Raw genomic sequence first — 27,530 nt, forward strand, 5'->3', positions numbered from 1 at the left:
CATTCAGGTTGGAAGGGATCTGAAGGTTCCAATAGCTCCAATGGAACAACATAATTCACACTGTGAGCCACTCACACCAGAAGGCTTCAGCTTTTTGTATTGCACATAGAGAGATAAAAATGTAATGTGTACTGTCTCACCTAATGTCATTGAACTTGTCAAAATAAACAGTTACATAGTATTTCTTGGTTAGATGTGCTTTGAAGGCAACCACTATTTTGAGGGCAACCTTTGCTTTGAGATTCTTAACCCTAACAGCTTCTTGAAAACTACTTTCATTCATATGTGCAGTTAAAAACTCTTGCTTAAATTATTGGAGCTAACAGCAATATGACAAGTACAATTACATTTGCTCTCAAATCTGCAGTCTATTAATTCTCTGAATTAGCAAAGTGATAGAACAAATTCACCAAAATTCATCTTTTCTGAACACTTTCGTATTTGATTCAGTCTTTATTAAGTGACCAGAATTTATTTTATTCTGAAAGGCACAGTGCTATGAAAGCTGTGAATTCTTATCACCTTATAAAAAACTAAACAGCAAATTTTGACAATCCCTTTTATACGTTAAGTAATTATCTGTAAGAAATCCTGCTTTCATTTAAATTGTGCTCAGGTCACAACACAAAAACACTGGTAACAAACGTACAAGCAACAATGGAGTCTACGGATGGCTGCTGCTAGCAAATTCTTAATACTGTTTTTCTTTGAGTGTATATACTTTAAATTCAGTGTTCACACTTGTTAGGGAGCCTGCACTAGTATCAGATGCATTTGAATTGTTTTAACTTATATTACAGAATGATTGAGGCAATTCAATGGAAATCTGCTGGATGAACTTAGTCCTCAATCTCAGCCTTCAAATAACTGTGATGGAGGTATCTACCTGATCTAAAGATTTTGTCCCTGAAACTCTCTGTGCCTCATGCCCTTATCTATATTTTTTAATTTGTTTATCAAAATTTCAAACATTTCAGAGTGCCATAATCAAACAGGCACAGTACATACCGATTGTATAAAGGTTCCCTTCTGTAGATCTCGGTATCTTGCAAGGAAAGGGAACAACACTCATCTTCATAGAAATCTAACTGCATTGAGACATCACGTGCCCCAGGCCAAGTTACAGTGGCTGAGACAAAGTCATAATCCTTCCAAGACTTCAACATTATCCACAGGACTTTATCTGGACTGCTAGTCTACTATTAATAAAGATGCTTTTAAGAATTTCTTCATGATCAGACTCGTTTTTAACATCACTGAAAGGCAAAATCACCATGATTATGGTTCTACTGAGACATAAGAAGCAGCAAAAGGAGCAAGTTGCAAGTACTGTGCAGAATCCAAGCCTCATCCAATTACTTGCTTGCACACTTGCACATACCACTCTCAGTTAGAGGCAACATATTAAATTCCTTGCTAGGGAAAATACCTGCAACTGAGGATAATCTGAAATGGCTCTCGTCCTCAGCTATCACAAAATACTTCATAGTTTCATCACCATATCTTTTTGTGGCTATTTTAAATAAAAATGACCTATTTTCCCCATACTGCGATGGATTCATGGGCGTGACACCATATAAGAGAAAAAGGCAAATATGCAAATCAAGAGTGCCATGGTGATCAGACTCTTCACCTGCAGCAAATACCATATTTCTCAAATGAACACTTAAAGAATCACAGATTTCCACAGAATCATGCAATCATAGAATAGCAGGGGTTGAAAGGGATCTCCAGAGATCATCTAGCCCAACCTCCCTGCTAAAAAAGGTTACCTACATTAAGTTACACGGGAAAGCATCCAGATAGGTTTTGAATATCCCCAGAGAAGGAGAGTCCAATAGCCTCTCTGGGTAGCTTGTTCCAATGCTCTGTCACCCTCAAAGTAAAGTTTTTCCTTATGTTCAAACTGAACTTCAAGTGTTTCCATTAGTACCCGTTGCTCCTTGTCCTTCAGGGCACCACCAAAAACTCACCGACTTGATGCCCACTCTTTGGATATTTAAAAGCATCTATAAGATTCCCTCTCAGTTTTCCGTTCTCCAGGCTGAACAGTCCTGGGTCTCTCAACCTTTTCTCATAAGGGAGATTATCCAGGCCCCTTATCTTTGTAGCTCCCCACTTGACTCTCCCTAGAAGTTCCCTGTCTTTCTTGAACTGGGGAACTCCATTGCAAAAGGGACCTTGTTATAAACCATTTCTTATTTTTCTCTGAACTCTTCCCTATTTGTCAAAATTTGGTTTAAAACACAAGCAGAAAAAGTAGATACAGTACTTTAGTACATATAGAGGAAATTATAACCGTACATTCCTTACTGACTTTCCTTTTCTGGATTAAAAGACTGTATTTGACCTCCTGGGTTCAACATTATACAAAGAGTCCACATAACCAACTGATACAATCTCCAAGTCATTTTTTTTGAGACGCCTTCTTTCCAGGAAATCAGAGTCCTAAGTAAAACATCCATTTATTTATACTGGACATATGATCTTGTTATGAGCTGCACTAAAATGCACATTCTAAGTAATCAAATTCATCAAACAATCAAGACCTGAAAATATCTGATTCCAACACTATTTAGGGCAGCATTATATGATCATTTTATTAATGATTTCTCTGTATTTCCTTATAGGTGGATCTTTGAAAACACTGGGCTATGAACCATTCATGCTAGAGTCTCTTTAAAAAAACACATTCCTGGTGTTTAATAATCCCTTTACCATGGTTTTTTGATAACAGCTATTTAACATTTCCTAGAAATTGTTATGCAAAGTTAGGAGAAATTCCTTACAGAAACTCCAACGGCATTTTTGGCAAAATATCTTTTTACTGAAATTGTGGAAAATTATCCTGGTAGCATTACTACATTCCTTAACAGACTTCCCTTTACTTAACTGCAATAACTGTTTTGAGGATTGAGTTGTGGTATTCAAGTAATCACATTTAATCTTCCTAAATGCTAGCAAAACAAGACTTGTTTAAAGCCCTCTTTAAAATATATATTATTATTTTAAGTTAAACGTTCTCATTTTTCTGCTTGCATGCATCTTCCTACTCAGTTTCACCCACGGTGTGTTTAGTTTTGGTAAGGTAGCGCTTTTAAGATCATCAAATGCATATATTTCTGGTAAAGCAAATAAAATAAGGTTGTTATAACTTACAACTAAGCCAACAACAACAACAATTTCTGTCTACAGATCAATATGTATCTGTGCGTAACAGAAAGTTGTTATTAAATTTTAGAAGTTCCAAGAAAATTTAAAGCAGTTGGACCAGATCTCTTGCATGTCTCTGACCAATGGTTCAACAATGAAGGCATCTCTAGCAAGTCACTGTATGCAAAGCAGCCCTCAGAGTTTGCATACAGTGCTTATTCACCTGCAGTGAACAATCACTGGAGCATTCTTCTCTTCTGCACTCTGCATTGCCTCTTCCACTTCCAGTACTAGTTGTAACAGAGGAGGAGCTTGATCTGGTGTCTTCTGGTCTGGCCAAGACGTGTACCAGTAATGTTTCAGGTTTCTGACTTCTTCTCCTTTCTGCAATGCAGTTAAGACAAACATCACAAAGTTTTTTTAAAAATTCCAATTTTAAAGTCATACTGAAAACTAATCTTTAAGAATGAGATGAGTAAATCCATGCTAAAGGAAACAACAGAAGCAAATGACAAGCCACACAGCACAAAAATCTGGACTTCAAAGATTGCATCTACACTTCAGCAAACTGCCTCAAGAAAAAAATAATCCATCCCTTCCCCAAAGTACTCTGCTCTTTTAGCGCCAAGAGCTGTGTGCAAAACAGTCTGTTCCCTCTTGACAGATTCATTCAGCAGAGCTGGAGCTGTACTTGTGACATAATTGCTTTCATAATATATTTGACAGGCAGAGAGCCAGAAATCATATCTCTGTCTTTGATAGCTAGCTAGCTAGATGAGGGATAAGAGATGGGAGATTATTTTTCTCTCTTTTCTGACAGACAGACTCTTATCAGTTTCCTGTCACTTACACTCCTCTCTTTGACATGGTGACAGATTCACTGGAAGGCGAGAATTATATCTAGATGCAGTCCGGGGCTTTTATGAGATACAAATTCTGATTCCCTCCCTCCGTGTTTCAAGCATGGACATGAATATAGCAAATGTGCCTTTTATCTTTCCTGAGTGCCAAGTAGCACTCAGTGCTTCTGATTTTGTGTTCAAAGTGATGTCCTTCTGCCTGATTTCTAAAGGTGCCAACCAGTAACATACAGCTCAAGGAATCTGTCTTGCTCTTTCAGTCATTGTATAAACCAGTTGGCACAGGACTATGCAAAATAGCTTCACAAGGCCATAACAAGAAAGTTATGTGTTAGTTTCCATGATCTTTCCTCAAACACATGGCCAAGTAAGTTTAGGATGGGTGGGGAGGGAGGAGAAGAGTAAATTTGACACAGAGAACTGGAAATAGTTTTTGTCATCTAGACTCTAAACTCCCTATGACTATTAGTCAATGGATGACAAAAGTGCTCCATGACTGCCACTCTTCTCCTGGGTTGGAGAAACTTTGCATAGCTTCACTGTAAACTAGATTAGGGAAGAAGTGATCTAATTAAATCTTCTTTTTCAATTGGATCAACTTTCCCCTTTGGCGTAACACACAATTAAAATGTGACCAGTTTTGTGAGTTATCAGCATTCCAGCAGAATTAAGCTCTATATTGTTCTTGTTGCTGCACTGAGTGTTTGGGATAATTTCTATTTAAGGACAGGGCAAGTCTGCAACTTGCAACACACTTGTAACTATTATTTACTTCCTGTTTGTTGGAAAGCATGATTTTCTCCTTGCTGCATGAGTGACAGATTTTCCACAGTCCCAGTCCCAACATGAGATTTCATATCCTGGCATTCTGCCTAGTAGCATATGGTTGAAGAGACTTGAAAATGTTTGGTAAAAGGAAGATTTTTTCAGTTTGGAAAGAAATTGCATTATTACACTGAGGTCAGGGGTAGATTTCGAAGATGAAGGATGTACAGAGGTTATGTAAATACACTGTTGTTATTAAAACTCGTAGGTTGAGATTCTAAAACCTAGCAATTAAAATAGTTGTAAAATAGGACTCTGGTACTTCAGTCTAAGCAGCATCTGAGCACTCAAGTAAATCTCCATTTAACCTCTCTATCCACAAGATACCTGAACTGTTTCTGGTAAGTAAAACTACATGAATAATTGGAAAAATACTATGCTTAGAAAAATAAGCATGTAGAATGCTATAGTGAAAAGTGTTTGTAAAGGTCATGGACAGTTTTTGTATCTTAGAGTGGTACGATCCCTTCAAACATCTTCAAGGATTTTAACGGGGGTTCTGCCATGGTGAACAGCAGGAGTTATTGCCACACTACTCATATGTTATGCAGGTCAGTAATTCTACCACTGAGGGAAGCTGAAGAAACAACGGCAACAAAAATCTTTTTATAGTTCTCAACACCCCCACTTCCTGACAGCAGCACAGAAGTCATTTTAGGTAAAAACAGCTGGTGGGCATCCACCAGCATCTTAATGATGCACATAAAGAAATACAGTCAGTGTTTCCTAGGGGTTTCCTGCTACAAAAATTATAAAATCTTACGCAAATATAAATTTCCTATTAGTAATCAATAACCCTTTGCCTAAGTCCACAGACCAAAGAGTATACAAGCCTCTGAATTCCACAGAGCATCACCAAAGAGTTCAGGGATTAATCCACATGTGTTGTCTGTATCATGACTTGCAAATGCTGGTAAGAAGTTCTCAGTGGTCCATCATATCACTACAAATGGCCAGTTGTAAAATTATAGAATCACAGAACAGCTTCAATTGTTAGGGGCACACACGGATCATCAAGTCCAAATCCTAGCTCCACAGAGGACCACCCAAAATCCAAACGCTGTGTCTGAGACTGTTATCCATATGCTTCTTGAACTCTAGCAACTTGATGCTGTCATCACTACCCTGGGTAAACTGTTCCAGTGCCCTACCACACTCCGATGAAGAATCTTTCCCAAATCTCCAACCAGACCCTCCCCTGATGTAACTTCATGCTGTTCCTTTGGGTCCTGTTGCTGTTATGAGAGAAGTGATCAGACAATGCAGAAGACACAGGCAGAATGAGTCACCAATTTCTTCCATTGAGCAAAGTCTGTACCACTACAATTGGCCTGGCAGTATTCAGATTGTATATATGCAGTCTAAATCTTGCACTGCCTACATTATTGTAGTCTTTGGGGAACAGGGCAGAGCTGCAGTAATTAGAAGTGAGATTTGTACATTAGTATACTGTGCAGAAGATTTCTATACAGCCCTCTATTAACAGTCCTGTTTAAGAGTTTAGATAGCAGAGTTATTTTAAATACATTTGAGTGATTTACCTTTAGGGTGATGAGCCTTAAACGGTAGTCATCTGCTTGTATGACTTGGTTAACTATGATTTCTATTCCTTCATAGGTGATCTGTTCCTCTGGCCAATATTCTGTGCATTTCTATGTGCAATCAAAAAATAAATCTAGTTAAGCAGACATCAAGGGAGGCTCATTTTTACCTCTCTGAAATTGGATTCGTGCATGCATAGATGAATATGAATGATAGTTGTTTCTATAGTAAGTACATGTTTTCAATTTCTATACAGGGAATACATTTCTAGTGATTTTTGCTGCATTCATAACAGCTTGATAGCCTGATAAAATGCACAAATCAAATAACTAACCACTTTGAAATATATACTCTTATATTTATGCAATTTATAAACATTCTGAAGCTCCACTAGAAAGACCAGAAGCAATTTGCTTATATTTATTATAGCCTGTGTTTTTAGATTAATTATTTTCTTAAGATAACAATGATCAATACAATAAAGACTTGTCATCTATGCTTCTGTGATGTGCATAAATTGATAAGAAAATACAAAATACATCTTTCATACTTTTGTTGGAGGGTCATTGCTCTCTTGATATAATGTGATCGTGCGCTTAAGTGTTGAACATGATTTGAGACACTTTGAGAGTTCTGCATCAGATCTAAGTAACCAAAAGGATGCAGTAGCTGTGAGATATTAGACTGCTACATTTGATTTTTGCTAAAACACAGCCAGAGATGCATCTAGAAAAAAGTGACAATTAGAGAAGCTGAAACTTTGGTTCATTTACAAATCTGAATTGTGGCACTGATAATATACACAAGTGGATGGGAATCTGTAAACACTTTTATCCTGGAAGGACTGAAAAATACTTTTTTTTACATGCCTTCTCTAAGGCAATCAATGTGCAGAAGGGACAAGCACCTCAACATGATGTAGGGATTGTTTCATGGATAAGAAATGACATGAACAAGGAAGGGTCTAAGAAAAAAGCTCCCTTGTGATAAAGGAAGAAGAAACATCCTGTTATCACAGGAGAATGAGAACCTGCTGCTGGACAAACCCAGTTAAAGAGGATGGTTGTAAGCTTCCTCTCCTACATGACAGCATAAAATCTTGAAGGAAGTTAAATCACACGTTGCCCTCATCCATCAGAAACAATTCCATTTCAGGAGAAAGACTAACAACAGAAAAGTATCTTGCTACATTACTGAGTCAAAATTTGAGTGGGAGAAACAGTGCTGTTCCATCTACATAGCACATCAGTTAATAACCTACTGGGAACGTGGCCCACTGTGTTTCTGTAAAATTATTTACGCAGATTGCATTTTCACTTCCTCTCCTCTCAAACTGCAGAATCCATTGTAAAAATTGTCAAGCTGCTATCAATAGCACAGACATCGCTGTGCTTAAAGGAATGGAGTAAGATTGCCCACTCATTTCTGTGGGCTGTCTGTCAGTTCTGATTAGATGTGACGGGGGGCTGAGATACAGAACTCCACACATGTACATTAGCAAAGCCATGGAACAGAGCAAGAACACAAAGCCATAGCAGAACAGAGGTTTTGGTTTTGAATCTTTGTACTTTTGCAACTTGTTATTATATTAATATTCATTATGGAAAAAAGGAAGTGAATATAGGAGACACTCACATGACTTAGCTTATATTTATGGCCGAGATTCCTGACACTTTTTAATTTTTGACACTAAAGTTATCAGAAAAGATTCAACAGCTCTCTTCCTATATATAGGCTGCAGCAAGCTCCCCTCATATGAAGTGCAACAGTGCTGCACTGCACTGCTTTCCACAGCATGGGTAAGAGGAAATTTGTATTCCTGCTATTCAATCTTGCTATGAAAACTATAGTGGAAGAAATTCTTAACAAATACATCATGTAGGAACAAAGTTTCCTCTGTCTCTCTCTCTTTTTTTTTTTTCCTCTCAAACCTAAAAGCAGTTCTGGTACATTATATCACAACATTTCAACATCTTATTTGCCACAACTTGGCAACTCTGATCAATAAACAAATTATTACTTCAGCACTACCTTTCATGTAGAAACAGATGTACATTTAAAATGTTAGTAAAACAAAACATTCAGAACAGCAACATAGCGTATTTTGGATCAGTAGCTCCCTGAGAGTATGCATCCAATCAACCAGCTGAAATAAGTATGCTTTTTAACTTGCAAAGCATGTTAACTCTATATCTGTCTTGTTCACACCTATACCCTCCCCCGCCCCCCTAAAAATCATGCTGAAGTGATTTACTCGACACCTGGTGAAAGTTAAAGGTTTGTGCACAATGATTGTCACTAGGCTTTCAGCTTGCACTTAAGGCTGTCTGTATGTCTGTATTCTTGGGCTTTTAAGTGTCTGAAGCATCTTCACCAAAGAAAGTCTTTCATCTAAACTCCTAATGAGTTTACAGGGCCAAGCTTTGACAAATCCTGCTGTTGCAGTTTAAGAAATACCATTTGTATCTCTCCACTACATTTTACTGTCAGAGATGAAGGAAAATGCAAAGTCCAACACACCCAGACCCTAGTTTGACATTCTGCGCTGGCAATGAAGGTGGCTGAAGGTCAGTCATCTAACTGTGAACTAAAGACCAAACATATAGTTGTTCACAGTCTACTATGGGCCAAATATTTTAGTAGATATGTTAGTAATGAACAGTTGCAAGTCAGTAGCATTTTAAACTGCAAATAAAAATTGTGTTAAGCGTATTACCAGAAATATTGTGACACTTTACTTTCTGCAAGTAAATATAACATTTCTGTATCTTAATTTCTATATTTCAACAGTATTTCCTAGACACGGTTCAGGAAAATGGCCTCCATGTCCAAGTCAGCACTAGTTGTTGATTACTATAAATACCATCTTCCACAAGTCAGGGACAGGTGTATAAGGTGGCTATAGACACTGAATCGTAATAAAAGCAAGAAAAAAAACCACTGTTGATTGAAGACTAGACCAAACAGAGGTAAATCAGAATCCTTTTTGATTCCTTTAAAGAAAACTTCAAGTGAGCAAATAGAGTTCAGTTTGGAAAGACTTCAGGTCATCTGGGAAAGGAAAAATGGCAAAACCAGCAGTAGGCTAAGTCAGAGACAAAAACAAGACTTTCAGTAAATTAAACTGAAAGAGGAGAAGCCCACATTTTCTCTAGTCCTAAAGAGTTTAATTCTTGTTCTGATTGTTGAGGCCACTGAACTAAGTTCAGTTCACTTATTTGCTTAGCATCTGTGCCAAAATACATCCAGAGTACAGACAAATATATATTACATGTAATACCATTACCTCGTTCATTTCCTCTATATTGGTAATCATGACAATGATGGGAGAACGCTCCTGCCACACCATTCTCCAGAAATCACTGACAGTGTTAACTATTGGTCCCTGAGTAGCAATATACACTTTTTCCTCTCCTCCGTAGCCCTGCCAAGAAAACGACAAGAGATCAGTTTTAATAGGGATGTCCTCTCCCAATCTTGGAGGTTCAATTTTTAAAAGCTGGTTGGAATAAAGACACTGTAAAATCAGTTCTTCCCTTCTCTCCTGCACATACGTACGTAGAGCAAAAGCACTATGTTGTCATAGCTCCAGCAATGAGAGTCCAGAGCATTGAAGTAACTCTAGCCACGTCAACACTCTCACTGAGGCTTATCTTCCAGCATGCAATTCAGATCAACTGACAAGCAGTTTGCATCAAGAAGGGCAGAATTGTATTTTCGTCTGGTATGAACCTGTAAAATTGCACTTAGAGATCTAGTTTTCAGATAATGTAAGAAGGAGAGAGCAATCAGATCAGATAAAATGCCTTTAAAAGTAAGTGGATGCTGCAAATCTGTTTACATTAATATTGGCTGATAGAGGCCAGGCAGACAGACTGCTGAGCTCTTACCCTGATGTAGTTAGCATTGATGTAAGAGCTAAGGGGGTCGTCCTGATCAGCTGAGGTAAGGCACACTCTGCTGTGAGGATCTGAAATGTGTAAACAGATAAGCAATAGTTTATCATTTGCTGACAGAGGAGAAAGAGAGTTACAAGATAATCTTGTACACAGAGACATTTACACACATTAATGGTCATCAGAACAGGTGTCAGTGACCTTGGAAAGATCCATTGTTAAAATGTTAAAGCAAAACAAGGTGAAGAGTGACTGGGGATCATTTAACTTTCTCTGATAATTTTACCCACTCTGAAGCCTGTTCAATTCCTCCTGTTGTAGAATCGGTGATCACAGTGACTCTAGAGCAGTATCAATTCCCTTGACCAGTGCTAATTAGCAAACAGCAACAGTGCACCACCAAGAGAATACAAAAACAAACAACAGATAACATCTTCATTAAAAAAAACCAGGACAAAATAATAATTATGCAAAAATAGTATGATATTGGGTCAAGTAAAAAGAACCAAGCAACGGGTGTTTCTACTGTACTATAACACACTTGGTATAAACACTGTCCTCAGACAGATCTGATTCATATTATCTATTATAAAATATTAGAGTTACTGTGTTATGTGATCTACAAAACAAATATATTAACAGAGATATTGTTTTATAAAACGGAAGTACTGAAACTACTGAAATACAGTTCCTTCCCAGTTCACCTCCCTAGTGCTGGGGAGATGGTGAGACAGGAGATGGTCTGCTTTTTAATGACTAATTCTGAAAGCCCACAACAAGTTGCACCTTTGAAAGGCAACACTAGTTGCCAGATGTTTAGATCTTACTGGACTAGGTAGTGAAGAGTGTTGTATAAAGTATCTTTGTGTGGGTTTTATGGAGCCTGCTCAAGCTCGGGTAACGACTACGTGATTTTCCCCCTTCTAAGAACAGCAATATGTTGTCCAGCACATAGTGGATCTCTAGGAAGAAATAAAAGTACTCTATCAAGTAAATTAACAAGTGCCACAGACCTCTAAGTGAGGGCTTCTTTTGGTGTTCAGCTACAGTAGAACTTGCGTTACTTTTCAGCATGGACTGTTGCAGCTGTATCCATGAATATTACAATATTATTATTTGGTGTAAATGCTTAGTATGATATTCAGCCTGTGGTTTTTCTGTTAATGTAGTATTTATTTTACAATAGTATGTTAATTAACAGTTCTGTTTCATTTAAGAGAAGCCTACTTGCGCATCACTGATAAAAGAGTTAGCGTGGTTTTGAGAAAATAACTGAGCTGAACTGCAATTCTAAGAAATATTTAAACAGGAATAACTCATGCTTTTAAAAAAGTTATAACACTTTAGTATCATGAGAATCTGTGGCATGAATTTCAAATTTTCAATGAAGAGGCATTTGCCCAGAGGTTGTGGACGCCCTGTCCCTGGAAGTGTTTAAGGCCAGGTTGGATGGGGCCCTGTGCAATGTGATCTAATACTTGATCTTGTGGCTGCAACCCTGCCTTTTGCAGGCATATTGGAAGCTGATGATCCTTGAGGTCCCTTCCAAGCCAAGTCATTCTATGATTTAAGCTAAATCAAATTGCACTCCTAACAAGAACACTAATTCCTGTGCAAAGCTAATGCACAGGCCACACTCAAGAAGATATTATGCCTACAAAACACAAAGAAGCAAACAACTCTAACACAAACTGTACCAGTCTGTATCTCTAAGAAACCATATGACATGTTAGTTCATTTTTCCTCACAAGCTCTTTTGTGAACTGTTTGTGTCTATACTATGTTGGGCATTTTAGAAAAATAGGCTAAAGTTAATGAAATGTTTTGCATAACTTACAATTGCAAAAAAAGCAATAATACTGTGTAGAAAAGAAAACCAAAAAGTTGGTCTAGACATTACATTTATAAATCCTTACAAAAGGATTTATAAAATGAGTCTGGTACAGAACACAAGTTCTGAAATTCTGTAACAAGGCTCTTCTCTATTCAATCAAAAAGCGCCTGCAAATACCCTAGAGAAAAGTTATAATTTTCAAGGAAATTACACAGTGCTCTTCCCAGAAGAGGACTAACTGCTAACAAGCAGCTTTGAACTTATGAAATATCCACATCATCCTTCTTAGCTTGGGCATTTTTCCAAAACTACCCTTCTGTCATCCAAAAGTCACCTACTAACTATTTTACTACCAGTTGTGAGATTTGAGAATCTGCAAAAATAATTTACTATGAAATAAATATAAATTAGATGAATTACATCTAATTGATACATGAAGACTATTATCATGTCTCTCACTTACTACAATTAACTTGAGGGTTGCAAGAAACATATCATTGTCATAAGTGACTGCTCACCTTGTAATGATAACAGCCTAGATTGCCTCCAGATATGTAGCTGGCAAAGGAATTTTAGTTATTTTCAGGTTTTTGAATTAGGGGTTTGAATCTGGTTTGATAATCAAGGATGTGCTATTCCGTAGGATAATCAGTTCCTCAAGATCGTTGTGCTGCAGATCGTTTAGCAGCTCCTGCCAGTAGTTCCTGCATCTAGAGCTTGGAGGAACACTACGTCGATACGCAAGACAGAGCAGGCTACATTTGGTTCAGGCTACTCAGAAACCAATCAGTGGATGGTTGAAATATGAAAAGCACTGAACTTCCCCCTCATTGTGCCTCCAATTCCCTCTCCTGCCTTGTGCGTGAATAAATTACTGGGATCACCAGCTTTTAATTGTGAAGTATAAACAGGATTTTTTTTTTTAAATGTGTGGCACTGGTATATCTTTCAAAATGGAGGTAGTTGGATAAAAGTGAACATGGTCAGCCCATTTCACTCCTCAAATACAACAAGCCATCCCCTGGTCATAGACAGGAACATAACACTGCACACTGACTGATGGTTACTGAATTCAGGAAAAAAATTACGAGCATGGAATAAGTTTATTAATTCTAGGAGGTACAGTAAAGTAGAAACTAGTTATATGGAGAGATCAAAGCAACAGCATTGTCTGCCACAGTTATCCATAAGGCTGAGACGAAGTTTCCAGCAAATAATTGACCTCTGGAGTGATCATTCTTAAAAACATATGGTAGTATGTTGGCATCTGTTTACATCTCTGGAAGAATCTGTGAAAAATGGTAGTAAATATGTTTTTTGAGTTTAAAAATACAATATAGAATATTTAAAGTGGATCCAACTCTCAAAGTACACATTTGATAGCAAATTCAGAATATATAGAGCACTTTAAAATCTAGATATTTGGACATTCATAGTCACCAGTAACTTCTGCAATCTTCCCTTTCCAGCAGAAGCAGCATGTTAATTCTTGAATTATTTATCTCAGTCATTAGCACAGAAATTATGAAATATCTAATTGGGTGCTTCGTACTTCTGGTCTAAGGTGGAGTACAAAGTCATCAGAAGGGTAGTATACATAGAATCATGGGCTGCAGTTGGCTGGAGTTGTAAATCCAGGGTGAAAAACAACAACAACAACAACAACAAAACAAACAAAAAACCCAACCCACCGTCACTTTTTCTGGAACTCTTTCCAATCCAGATTCATTGACTACAACAATAGGTAAACACACACTTTTCACTTCTCTGAATTGATCTTCACTAATGTGACACTGAACAATTTGGTCATTGCAAATAAAGGTAACTGTGGCTAATGGTGGCATTTTCCAACAGCAGCTTACAACAAAATGAGGCATGACATATGTTGACATCTAATTGCATCTTCAGCTAACGCACCAGGGAAAATCGTGATTCTTAAAAATTTTTGTACCAGAATGATTCTCAGAACTCCTACTCTTGGCTACAAATAAAAATAATGTAAAAGAAAATAAAGTGTTGGATTTTCTTCAATATCTTAATGCCATCAGATCAACCCCTGATACTTCAAAATGCCAAGTGAGAACGAGTCTGAGAAAAACATTGCTCAAGAAAATAATGTTGATAGAACATAGTCCTCCTACAGGAGTTTATCAAAGAAACCACTAAGTAACATTTGAATAAACAAGCCAATTTCTTGGACAGAGACTGTAAACAGCATTAAATGATGCAATCCTCACAACTTAAAAACTTAAGTGCTAATAATATTTTGTCAATCTTAGGTTGTTCATGCTCTGTACGTCCTTTGAAACTTGATTTACACTTAGAAGACATGGTGCTGCTTTATAAACGTGGCCTTTGGACAATACAGCACACTTGAAGTATTCTGGAAAGGAGACTGCAAAACCTTTCAGCACATGGAATAGACCAACATGTTTTAGTGTCTTAAAAAAGCAGAAACTTACTTGGAAGAATTGTTTTGTAGCGATTCTTCCGCACCAGGCCTGGAATATCATATTCCTTTGGATCAACAAAGTTCATTGGAATTTCCTGCTCAAAAAAAACAGAGTATGCTGTCATTAGATTCACAAGAGGAATTAAAAAAAAAAACATTACGTCCTGTCTGTTAGGGAGGCAAAGTGATGAAGTCAACTGGGACATATGGTATTCTAACTACTTACCACTAAAATATGATTGATGTTTCCTTTCACTGTCACTGGCTTTCTTTTCTAAAATCCTTAATACGAAAATGCTCATAGTGACTAATTCATTAAGTAATATGCGAGACAGCATTATGTTAGCTCTTAATATTATTAGAGCTGAATTGCAAGTGTAGGCACAGAACTAAGCTAAACGTGGTACGTAAGATACTTTATTCCAAAAGTGATGGACCTCAGACTCCACCCTTTCTGACTCATACTCTTTCCTCTCTGAAGGTGGAAGGAAGTAATCCGCCAGTGACACTCACGAGCAACAAAAGATGACACACACTATGACAGGTAGGCGTACTGACCTAACGCTATGGAACTAGGCAGGGGTGTATATTTTTTTTTGCCCACTACATTTTACAGCTCCATGAGCAAGGACAGGTGTTAAGGGACTACCTGCTCTCTACAATGCCATTCTAAAGGAAACACAAAAATAGAGGAGCTTGTTATTCTACAGTGCTCATTTCCTGCACTTATGTGGCCACTGACAGCCAGGGACAAACAAGACTTTCCATCAGCTGGTGACAGCAGGCATGTGATAAGATAGAGTGCATAAGTCAGTCTCAACAGAAAAGTAGATCACAGAGCTTGGAAGCAGAGCTGAACAGCATAGTTGCAGAAAACGATTTGAGAGGCCAGTAGTACTGAACATACTGGTGGTGAAGTCTGGGAATTCAGATAAGCAGAGATGTTAAATTCTGAAACTTTAGAAGAGTATCTGTGTTCTGTCTCATATAGTACTGAACATACTTACTGGCCTTAAAGAGAAGCAATTAATGATAAAACATCTGATGGAAATAGTTTCTTCTCAATTTGAGGAGCTGCATGGGAATGAGGTCTTTATATTTTCCTTCTTTGTTACTTAGTCACCAAAAAAAATCTACTTGAACCAAACTCTATGGTCTCTTTTTGGAACTTATTCATTCACAACTTGAATTCTTGTTAAAATCAAAGGAACTCTGCCTGAGTAAGTAAGAACTCCAAATGTTTTAAGAATTTCAGGACTTAGCTGTGCAAACAACAAATCTGACTTTTTTTCCAAAGTAAAAAACACAGCTACTTGCTTTGTCATGGATCTACACTTTGAAAATCAAGCAGATTAGATATAGATTGAAAACATATGCCAACAGATCTGGTGATAACTGTTATATAAACTAGATTTTTATTTTTATTTACAGAAATGAAGTTATGATTAAATGGCATTTTTATCTACACAAGGAAAATGCATTCAAAAGCTTTCAAAGAACAGAAACATTTCTCCTACTTCTAACATCATTTTCTTTGCTTGAAATCCATAGTGAGATTGATCAAACTGCTCATGGATTTCTTCAGCAGTCAACTCATACACTTCCTAAGTATTTCCTCCCTTGAACAAGTAAAACATACTTTCATACTTTACTTTAAAGGAATCAGGAGTTGCCTACCCAAAAGCTGCTTTTCTTCATCTTGCATAGCACACAACGCAAGTAATACACCACAAATATCTGTCAGCCTGTTTTAAAAGACCAGCTCAATCTCTCTCATCTCAGAGTCTCAAGGCAGGTGACATTTGAAGAGTCATAGAGGAGGCAGGCTGAAAGGGGTGCTATACTGCAAAACATCATCTTCCTCCCACTCTGCTGAGATTCTGTGCTTAAGAGAATATTTGAGCAGGCAGCAGTTGCTGCAGCAGCTCTTGATCCCATGTTCTGAAATACCCCAGCATGCAAAGACTGCTTTCTGGTTACCTCCCATCTTGTGCAACCCTGCTTAGTAGACATAACACTCCTGGGCTCTGCAGCATCTTTATTTATTTATTTTGTTATCTACAAACAATGACTCTGATGGAGACTGAAGCAATTAGAGAAGAGATGCAGATGGAATACAACGATCCAAAAAGCCAACATGCTCACTACATTGAAATATATCTGGTCTTCATCCTAATTAATTAATTGTAGAAATCAAATTTGCACCTCCTTGCTTTGTCTCTTACATACATTTTTTTGCCCTCAAATAAGGCTGAGTTCTTTCTCTCAAGAAGCATTGGATAGAGAGAGAGAAGGAAACATCCATACTTCAGAATCCTAAGAGCAACCAACAGTGCAATTTACAGCTAGTAAAATACTTGTTTTTCTTCTGCAGAAAAATTACTTTTTAAGGCTCTAGCTGACTGACCTAGCCATTCTGTGCTTCAGTCATCTGGAGAATGTTCAGGCTAGTTAGAACAAAGCTTCATGCAAAGCATTCAACAGCAGAGAGCATGCATCTGGACTAATTTAATGCCTAAGGTGACTCAAGATTTCAAGAAGCAACATCTATAGCAAACTAGGCTTTTCTTATATAGTGAAAAAATTTAATTTTGATTTTTCACCAGAAAGTAATATATTGAGGAAAAGAAGGAAAAAGTCTGGTGAAAATAAGACTTTGCTGTTGTTTCCAGAATCAGTTCTGTAGTTTTTAAGTAACAAGATCACTTCAGGCTCTCAGGCATCACCATTTTGATGGATGATGAATTTCAGGTTTTCGTTTAATGCTTCACTGATTCCACTGGAAGTGGAATTTGTATGTATTAATTTTAGTCCTGCAGAAAATAATTGCAAGGCTCAGGGAAAACACACAACATTCCATTTTTGGGATGCTCCTAGAAGAGTCAGATACTCACAAAGAATTCTGCCTGAAGTATGAATGAATCCAGAGCTTTCTTGTGAAGTTCTTCTTCAGTAAGAATGTTTGATGCTGTCTGGAGATATTCTTGTGCTGACTGTTCCCGTGGTGACATGATATAGCCAAAACCTTGCTCAGAACAGCCTGGGGTACACATATCTAGTGTGAGTGAAACATTGGAACCCCTCCTGAAAAACAGAGCAATCAGTTTGCTTACCACAGTATAGGCTGACCTATCACTGCCAGTATACATCAACAATGGATACAGTTGTGACAAAAGTAACTTTGAAAAACTGGTGATGCTTCTTGCATAGATAAGAATAGAAGATCATTTTGTACACTGGCATGTGAAGGTCAGTACTGTCAAAAGCCAACACTGTCAAAGCATCATCTGTAATAAGGCAACTATATTTTATTACCCAAACAGAAGCAACCTGTTAGTCAAAGGCACTGAGAAGACAACTGCAGAAAGTTTTCGTACTTGCATAAATCACACAATATTTTTGAAAAGCTAAAGACAGACTGACAGTTTGGACCAAGATTTTCACGTGTGATATACTAGTTTTCTTCAGGCCAGATCCTACTGAATAACCATCTCTTAGTATCCCAGACACTATCAGCAAGGTAAGATTTTGGAATAAACATTACAGTTCAACATGAATAAATATACAAGATGCTAGACATAACATTGGATAATTATTCTATCTAAAAAGTTTTCTTGCCACAACAGTATCTCATGAGAAGGGTAAAAAGACGGTCCCAGTATTTAAACAATTAAGAGCATCTCTGTTTATAACATGTAGAATTTTTAGTGGCATTTATGCAAGTTAGCTACCCAACAAAACGAAAAGGTTAAAATGCCAGCACTGCTTATTGAAAATTTGTAAAGCATTTCTGAGCTTCTCTCAATCTAATGTCATAGACAAACACAAATGCCATCAGTGAATCTGTTTTCAAACATCTTTAACACAATAACATCACACAGTACGATGACTACTGGATTTAATGTTCTATACATCCACTCAGTAGACCTATTTTTGATGACTCACTCACCTGGCAAAATCTACTTGGGAGATGTTTGCAGGAGCTGCTCAAAAAACATGTACACACACAAGGATGACCAGCTCACAGAGAAATGGGTAGAAGTTGTTACTTGGATCACAGCCCTTTTCTAGATTCAGGAGTTTTTCCAAAAGAATGTGCAGCCAGCCTCCTGCTAAGATTCACAGTTATGGGTAAATGATTATGGATGAAACATGACCACTAGTGGTAAACACTGAACTTTTAGTGGCCCTTTTCAAAATATTTTGACCTATCCTCCCCTGTGCTGTTAAACAGCTAACTACATCCCTCCCCAGAAATAACTGCATTTGATAACAAATGCTTTCAGTTCTTTTAAGGTAGCAGAGGCTACACACAAAGATATCAATACTGCTTCAGCATAGGAAATGAGATTGACTCTTCCAGAATAACATTCAGTGCTCTTTGAACTCAGCTAGTAACTAATTCCCTTTTTAATGGTGTAGGTGGTTAAGAATGAGGTGGAAGAAAGATGGAGAAGCAGGATGGATTAACAAGAAAAAAAAAGAGGGGTAGGTAGATAATTTAACACAGCACTACCACAAGGGAAGAGGGACCAATGCTTGATGTAAATGAAATCTGTCTGAGCACAGCCCAAACCTGAAATGATGTCTGGTTTCACAAGCACCTGTATACGTTGAAAAAAAATTTATTTTACATCTTAGTGTGCACATTCTACCTACTGAGAGAGCGCTTCAAGAAACTGCTATCCCACTACACATCTCTTCCTTGATTTTTAATGTAATTCAATACTTTAATATTCACTACTTTTCTTGGAATAGTGAGCATCTTTCTTGAAAAATAGCTGCCACGCAAGAAGAAATGTAAGCATTTTTAAAAAGAGAGGGACGGAAAGGGATTAGGAATACTTCAAAGCTCAAATGACTGCTACATTTCAATGTTGGCCATAGAGAAGAACAGCAAAATTGGAATATCATGTTTAAATCAGAAGAATGCAAAAAGTAAGACATTTGAGGACAAACGATGTAAACAAAAATAAAGTGTGAGAAAAACATTCTAAACTTACACTACAATTAAAAGCCTTTGCTAAAACATTTTCTTAATGTGTCACGTGGACCTTTGGAAACTCATCATATGTTTTTAAATCATTTAAGTTCTGTCTTTTAAATTCTAGACATGAGAATTATGTTTAGCACTCCAATTAAGATGGAAGAACTGAAAATAAAGAAAGGTGATATTTTTTCCTATCTTGGACCCTGCAGTAAAATGATTCATAACATCACCTTTGAAGGATTTCTGTATGAGATTTCTATCCCAAATATCTTCATTCTGCTTCACAAAGACAACTGAAAGCATAACATAGAAACAAAATACAGGCTGCCAGCAGTGTAAACTCAATTCTCCTGTGGTCCCCAGAATAAGAAAGGGCAGGCACGTTAAATCAGTGACCCTTCTGGAATATGTATGAGCAAAGATGGAGAAATGCAACACAAAACAATACTGCATCACTCCTGTCTTCCTCTTGTCTGAAAACTGTTCTTTCCCAGTTGTGAATCTCTCTGAGAAACTCTGTTGCTTTCTGGTTTAAGAAGCAAACATCAAATCACCCTAAAATTCCATGACTGGGTTAAGTTCAAAGCAATTCATTTACTTTTTGAGTAACCCAATTTATAGGAGAATTAGGGCAGATAGTTTGTACTATGGTTTGCTTTTGGAGTAAAGACCAATCCTTCAATACATGTAGCAGAAAAGAAGAATTAACAAAATCCATCTTTCAGTCGTAAAAGATCTCACTGCTCTGTAGTGGATTTCATGCTATGCAGTTGCCATCTTGGGAAATGGCAAAAGACAGATCAAACAAATGTATCTTACCAAGGAAACAAGTGACACTTCTGCATAAGACCTGTAGAGTGCTGTCAGGAAATTGCATGATTTTTGATTAACATACTTAATATTCAGGAATGGACTGAAAACAGACAGGTAATAAAGCAGTGGCTCAGCTTCAAAACCACATTTGAAAATGACATTCATGAGGTTAATAAAGCTTACTTCTAGGCACAGAACTAAGCCAGAAAATCTGGGACCAAGCACTCCCCTGGTTCAGGACATCTACCCTACCTTTCTTGCAAGCCCACGGATTTAACTGTTAGAGTAGCTGGGTCTGTCTCCACTTTAATGTCCATTACACAGTCAAAGACTGGGGTCTCTGGTACAGGATCCAAGTCTAGGAAGTCATCCTCATTTTTATCTTCTGTCCACTCTGAGTATGTGAATGAAGGCTGCCGGCTCACAGATTGGCGTCTGTCCTCCTGTAGCGGAAAGGGGGGGTCTGGACGAGCTCTGAGCAGATGCCAAAACTGGAGGAAATAAACATTTAAAAAAAACCTTTCTGGTTGCTGCCAGTCCTTGCACACAGCTTAGAGAACGGGTCACAAGGACAGCATCCCAATTCATTATGATGTATCAGAATTGGATGGTATCAAAGAGGACAGGAACGTTCTACGCAGGAATAGCTTTGTAGTGTGTTACAAGGATTCAAATTTGCTTTCAGCCACAGAGGTTTCCACAGAGCTGGTCAGGCTCAGGAACACAGCGGAAGCAGAATGTGCTTGTGACCATCACATGCAAGCCAACGTGATACCACTGCCCTTTTGTTCACTTGCTTACCTTTCACAGACTTGTTTACAAAATCAGAATGTACTATGCTATCTACCTCTCCTCACTTAATGTTCTTTTCCACCTAAAATGCAGATACACTTGATTTAAGGTAAACACAATTTTCCTGAGCTGCGCATCTTTGATAATCTGGCAAATACAAATAATACAAATTCACATATAAGCCAATCATTTTTTGTAGGTCTAAAGTTTGATGCAACTTGTTTTGAGTCTCAGAACATCGAAATAATTTTTCAGCCATTAGTGAAGCATGTTTTGCAATGTAATTGTCAGATTTAAACATGATATAGTCATATAATAATAAATCCTGTGAAATTCTAGGACAAATGCGATATTAAAATTTTGTATTATATATTAATTGGGGGTTTGAAATGGCGTATATCTAAGAAAATATTCTACCATATTGTTTTGCATGGATGTGTAGTAGGCTAAACGATTTTGAGATATTATCATTTGAGTGTTTAATCCTACGTACAAACCTCAGATAAAAACGTCAAGTTCACTTCTGAATTCCAAAACCTGAAACAGAAGGCCAATTTCATCCCTCCAGCATTGAAGCAGGAGTAGTATCATTCAGTCTGAGTATCATGAAAAGTGTCTTGTGCAGACATGTACCCTTTTGAAGCTAAGAAGAATGAGTTGCATTTTCCAAAGTAAGTTCTCTTCTATACTTTTCTTTAATGGCTTTTAAGTGGGCAGTTGAATTTAGAGAATGTGCCAACAAAAAAGGTCAAATTTGTTAGCTTGCACAGGGTTTTCAACAGAAATTTTTCCATGTGTCTTCACACACATACTCTTATTTCTCTGAGTCTAGAGAATGAAAAGTGAAGTAAGTTTTCATTTCTGTCTACAGTGAGTTTTAGAGATCATTAGACTCTCACAAAAAAGCAGTATTCAGTCAACAGTTATTGCAATCAAAATGCTTTTATTTCAGTTGATCAGAGCAAGCAGCAATTACAATAGCAAAGAGAAACGTGATTGCTACATAATGTAGAAAACGGATAGCATCACCAACGCAAACCTCAAGCATGCTACCCAGCCTGTTATTTTCACTGTGACCAGTAAACTTCCAACACATTCTGGTATCTGGAAATTCTCAAAAAAGCACGTCAAGCTTTAGCTGAGATCTACTTAATTTTCTCCATGTGTATCGTAGTCACAGATTGCCTGATGCAAAAAAGAACTAAATTTTATCACGTGCACAGACAAGACAGAGCCCCACTTCTTTTCATATTTCTTCTGAAAATCCTTTTCTCTGCATGGTTAGGTGTTCCAATAGTTATTGCTCTTTTTATTAAGGCAACAAAGTAGCTCTACAAACAGGCATTTCTCCTCCCTTTCCCAGGTAACTACTAAGGCTATATGTAAGTGACCACAGTTACTTAACTAAGAAAATACATAAAGTGTTTTAATTGATATGCCATCTAGCATGCATAGTAGTGAGGGACTAGGTAGGTCAGGTCCATCTATAAAGAAAGAAGAGTACATTTGGGAATGAAATATTTAATTATAACGGCACTCTTCAATGTAAAACATTTCTTCAATGAGGCTTCTAGGCAGCACATCACTTAAAAACCACTGGAAAAACAGCAACAACAAAAAGCAAAATGAAATAAAAAATCCTTAGTTGAAACAAAGAAGAAAACAGTCTTCGTGCAACTGTCTGTTGTCTACTAGGCTAGTATTTCAGAAATCCTGTTCAGGCACATCACTACATCATTTCCAGTGTTCTGCTAATGACTATTTTACACTTATTCCCTAAACACTGGTAAAAAGAGACATTCTCAAATTGCTACTCAGCATGACCTGCGAAGAGAAGGAGACTAAGGTAATAAGCAGGAAGAGACCAGGTTCATATGCTCTCTGAACAGTTCCTCCTAATGTCACTATGAGAGAGAAGATACTGGGAAAGATGGACCATTGCTCTGACTGCACAGGACGTGTACTGTGTTCCAATGTTATGACTGCGATTTTAAGAGCAGCTACATAGGTGATAGCACAAGGTATGATGGCCACAAGCTGCAGAACGGGAAATTAAGACCAGACATTAAAATAAGCTTCTTCCCCAAGCGTGCCCTATGCGTTAAAGCATAGATATTTAGAGAGGTGATACATCTCTTTCCCTGGAGGTTTTTGAAACCCATGTAGAAAAATGTTTGGCTACCTTACTAAGTGTCGGCAACAGCCCTGCCTCAAAACCAGATGTTGGATGGCAAACTCAACTCCAAATGTCCCCTCCAACTAACATGTGATTCTAAGATATACTTGATTACATTGCATATCACTCAAACTGCATGCACATTGCATGGCTTCAGCTTCCTGAGTGGCCTGAAAATATTTTGCTATAAGGACAGGAGGTGATTATTTTCTACCTGCATTTGCACCCTAACAGAACAGTGTAGAGGGATAAGAAATGCCATATTAAGTTATAGCTCCCTAAAATGAAAGAATTTTCCCCAGCTTTTCCATCTAATAAACACCTTTGTGACATTTACACAAAGTGGAGAAAAGCAGTGCAATCTTCCTGCTCCCCAGTGGTCGTCAGTTAACTAGGTTAATGGTAGTCATGCCACTAATCTTGTCCTGCACCTGGGGTCTTGGCCTATATCTATCTACAAGATCATCACTCTGGTAAGTATACTGTTGCTCTGCAACAGCTCCTTCTACCACTTCAGTCAACAGATGCTCTGTATAAGGCAGCAATTTTAGATGGTTCCTTTAGTGAACCACATGCTTTCTATTCTAAATGAAAACACTTAGCCCATCTGTAGATGGAGAAAATAAAAACCATCACTGTAATCCACAATTAATCAAGAAATTGAGTAAGGATAAATGTACTCATGATTCCTCTATGTAAAGCACGCCAATAATTTTATAGAAATAGTCCCGAAGGTGTTGCTTTAAAATCATCCTGAGGATAACATCAATAACTTCCAGTAAACTAGACATTTTATAACAACTCACTTGAAAAAGTGCATGAAACAGTTTGCACAGTACTGTACTTACCAGAGATCCAACAAGTAGCAGTCCTAGAGAAACTAAGGACAGCAGGATATACGATATCACAACATTCCCAATTCTGGTTAGATTCTGTAAAACAATAGAATTGATATCATAAAATGCTTTAAGACATGGTATAACATCTGCATACATGTTCTTGATATTTACCATTCTTGGATTTTCCATGCAGACGAATCATATCTGTGAAAGCTGCCAACACCACCAACAGAAATATGCCAGGCTTTCAAGAAGATTAAAATTGAAACCACATCTTAAGGTGGTTTCCACTGTGAAGATTGTTGCAGAAAAATGAAGACGCCCTCACCTTATATATTCCCAAAATTGAGATTCGGAATCACTGCTGAATTTTACAGCCTGGATCCATGTTACATTGCCCCATTCAGTTTAATTTTATTCTTTGGCAGAATGCTTTGAACTATGTTTAGTACTGCTTCTGTGTTTATAGGTTCTTACATAAAACCCAGGCACAGAGAACTTTGTCATCAGGTTCATTCACAGCACTTCACTTGCAGTAAAATTCACTCCACAGTTCGAGTCATATTTAAGCACATCAGAGTTCATCCTTATTCTCATTACTATGTGCAAGATATGATTTTAATGAACTTCAGTGGGCAAGGAAATTTACTATTTCTGATCTACTAGTAATGCTAGAGAAAATTAATAGTTAAAAGCTCTTGTTTATTTAAATGTCAAATTTGTTTGCCTTTACTGTTTTCAAGTCTAAATTTATATGGTGAGTAGTGCTATAATAAATAATTTTTAAAGATATACATGAACATCTGCAAAGAGGCACACTTGGGTGCTCCTGTGGTGCTTTCTACGAATCGCTTTCCTCCATGCTGAACTCACAGAACATTCGTTTTAAGTCAAAGTCCTATAAGTCAGTGATTTTATGCAAGAAAAAAAAATTGTTAATGACAGATAGACTGAAAATAAGAAATAAGCAGTGCTCTGTAAAGAGGTTTGATTATGCATCATAGTAAATGCAACAGAGAAAGGACAAAGTGCTTCTTTTAAATAAAGAAAAGAGCAAGTGACATGCAGCTCAAACGCTCTTAAGGGAACACAGAAAACAGTCTCCACTGTACTTCAGCCACAAGAGGTACTGAGTAAGATCTCCTACTTGTACTGCATAGCTTCCTTTACAAAGATTAGATACAATGAATCTAAACATTCTGAGGGCAATTATATTTCATCTGATTTTTGTCAGTAGCTGCTCACCACTTAATTAATGCTCTGTCCACAGTAGCAAAATCTGCACTGGGTATAATTAGCCCAGTAATTAATCAAATGAATCATACTGGTATCTGTGTCACTATGCCATGGTGAGAAGCTAAGCAATTTTACTGAGGTAGCTTTGTAGATGTGATTGTACGTGAACTCCTAATATACCTGAAATATTTTTACACGTTCAGATATGTTTGAAACTGAATAAAAACAGAATTTTGTGACCGAGCATTTCACAGTTTGCATCCTTTATGTGGATTCATCCATTTCTTCCAAGAATTTAAGCTTCTATCTGTCCTAATAAAAGGAGTTCCATGTTCTCCCTTCATGCAGATGAAGCATTATAAGGCTGATCTTTCATTGGTTTGTTTCATTTGCAATAATTTGCACAGTATGAAAAAAATTTCTATGTTTATCTAACATCATAGCCAAAAATCTGGCCCTGTTTTTTGAAGACAAAATATGGATCTATTTTCAGAAAACACTTTCCACTATTTCAGAACACACACACACACACAAAGCAAAGACATAACGGAAGCATCAACTAAGGCTACTGACATCAACCATACCAACAGAGAGATGAGCAAAGACACTTACCCCTCCTTGATCTGACAAAGACTGTTCAAATGGGGTAAGCAAGTAAAACAGCATGTCAAAGGCATTCTGAGCTGCTGAGATGGTCCCATAAGTGCTGTACCACAGCATCATGCAGAGAAGCTGTGCAATCAATCAGAAAAAAGCATAATGAGTTCTCCTCATTATACATTTATTTTCATTTCAAGACTGCATAATTAACTAATTTACTTGTCATTGATTTTATGCTGATCATCATTGTTGCTTTAAGAATTCAGGTATTTTTCAGACTCTAACTTAACAAAAATAGAAAGATTGAGTGATAAATGCTCAGCCAGCATGATCTAGATGCTTATCAATGAGAACAGAAAGCTTACTCTGATCTACGCTAGCAAAATGACTGTACCTCCAAAGAGCAATGATCCCTCTGACTTCTGAACTCTCAGAATTACTACTTTTAAATAAAAATTGGAATTCAGTGAACTTTTTATATTATTAAAATGTCTATCTCACACTATGCAAAGCTTTCACAAATAGCTTTGTCCAAATACTTATCCCTATAAAAACACACATACTGAAGCATTTCATTGCAATCACTTAAGGTTGTCGTATACTACACAATTAACACAATAAAAGCAATAGTATTTTATTTAATGCTCTCACAGAACGCCCTATCTCAAAAGGCACACGGGGACTTTAAGAAGGATGCACTACTCAAATCATTTTTCAACAAGACTGCTATTTACCCTCATATAGATGAGTTGCAGAAGATTCATCTGTTGTGAGATGGTAAGATTTTTAAAAGGGAAGAGAATGGGACAAGAGACTGGGAAAGCCAAAGGCAAGGGCTGTTAGCAAAGCAAGGGTGTGGGAGGTGGCTGCAGAAATAAGATAACTACAGTTAAATCCACTGTTATGTCTACCACGAATCCTCCAAAGCCAAGAAAGCTTATAAGAAGTGCCCAATCATTTCAAAGCGACAACAAGCTTCCTTACCAGTATCTGAGAGAGGACAAACAGATACATGCTGTCTCCAGTCATTAATCCATTCCACCAGGCAGCCCAAGCAAGCAGCGCAGTTTTCTGGGTGGTTTTCAGGGACTGCTCCTTCCTGTTCAGCTGTTCTTGTTGCCCTTGAGCTTCACCCATTGACTCCATCGCAGCTGGATTGGAAAGACCTTCACATGAAAACAACATGTGCAGGGAATGAATAGTACATAACCCTGCAGCCACTGCGGATGCTGCAGGAGCTATTGTTTTCCTAAAGACGATGGTTACCTCTCAGTTCTGCATCAGTAAGTGCAGCTCAGGGTTGCGAGCGTCACAATCTATTAGTGTAGCTGTATTCACCTGCCTTCGTCAGAAAAAAGTGAGTGTGGGTGGATAAATTATTTTCCTCTTTCTTTCCGGAGGTGCAGATCCTAGGCTTTGTTGTTAATACATTCTCATTTACATTGCTGTACCTTTTTGTTTTCTACTCTTTTAAAGTAACCATCTATGCTACTTCCTAGTCCCAGCCACATGACGGCATTTT

The 27,530-nt window shown here is 37.5% G+C and overlaps 1 protein-coding gene across 9 annotated transcripts in view; it reads right to left on the minus strand.

The window, feature by feature from the left end:
• The window catches only part of PTPN5 (protein tyrosine phosphatase non-receptor type 5), a 90,905-nt gene that overhangs the window by 13,820 nt on the left and 49,555 nt on the right, over positions 1 to 27,530 (minus strand). For 6 of the 9 annotated variants that reach the window (XR_004159833.1, XR_004159832.1, XM_031553445.1 and 3 more), the window contains 10 exons: positions 26,993 to 27,174; positions 26,021 to 26,140; positions 24,182 to 24,265; positions 20,618 to 20,856; positions 17,457 to 17,646; positions 14,573 to 14,657; positions 10,271 to 10,350; positions 9,667 to 9,804; positions 6,380 to 6,490; positions 3,377 to 3,537 (listed from right to left, as the gene is read on the minus strand). Coding sequence is in view for 7 of the 9 variants with exons in the window: in XM_031553445.1 (XP_031409305.1) it covers positions 3,377 to 3,537; positions 6,380 to 6,490; positions 9,667 to 9,804; positions 10,271 to 10,350; positions 14,573 to 14,657; positions 17,457 to 17,646; positions 20,618 to 20,856; positions 24,182 to 24,265; positions 26,021 to 26,140; positions 26,993 to 27,154 (1,370 nt within the window). In the remaining 2 variants the exon portion in view is untranslated. The remainder of the gene's footprint in view (positions 1 to 3,376; positions 3,538 to 6,379; positions 6,491 to 9,666; positions 9,805 to 10,270; positions 10,351 to 14,572; positions 14,658 to 17,456; positions 17,647 to 20,617; positions 20,857 to 24,181; positions 24,266 to 26,020; positions 26,141 to 26,992; positions 27,175 to 27,530) is intronic. The other 3 variants (XM_010711058.3, XM_019615397.2, XM_031553446.1) reach the window with 2 other exon arrangements.

Source organism: Meleagris gallopavo, chromosome 5, assembly GCF_000146605.3.
Source record: "Meleagris gallopavo isolate NT-WF06-2002-E0010 breed Aviagen turkey brand Nicholas breeding stock chromosome 5, Turkey_5.1, whole genome shotgun sequence".
NCBI classification, from domain to species: domain Eukaryota; kingdom Metazoa; phylum Chordata; class Aves; order Galliformes; family Phasianidae; genus Meleagris; species Meleagris gallopavo.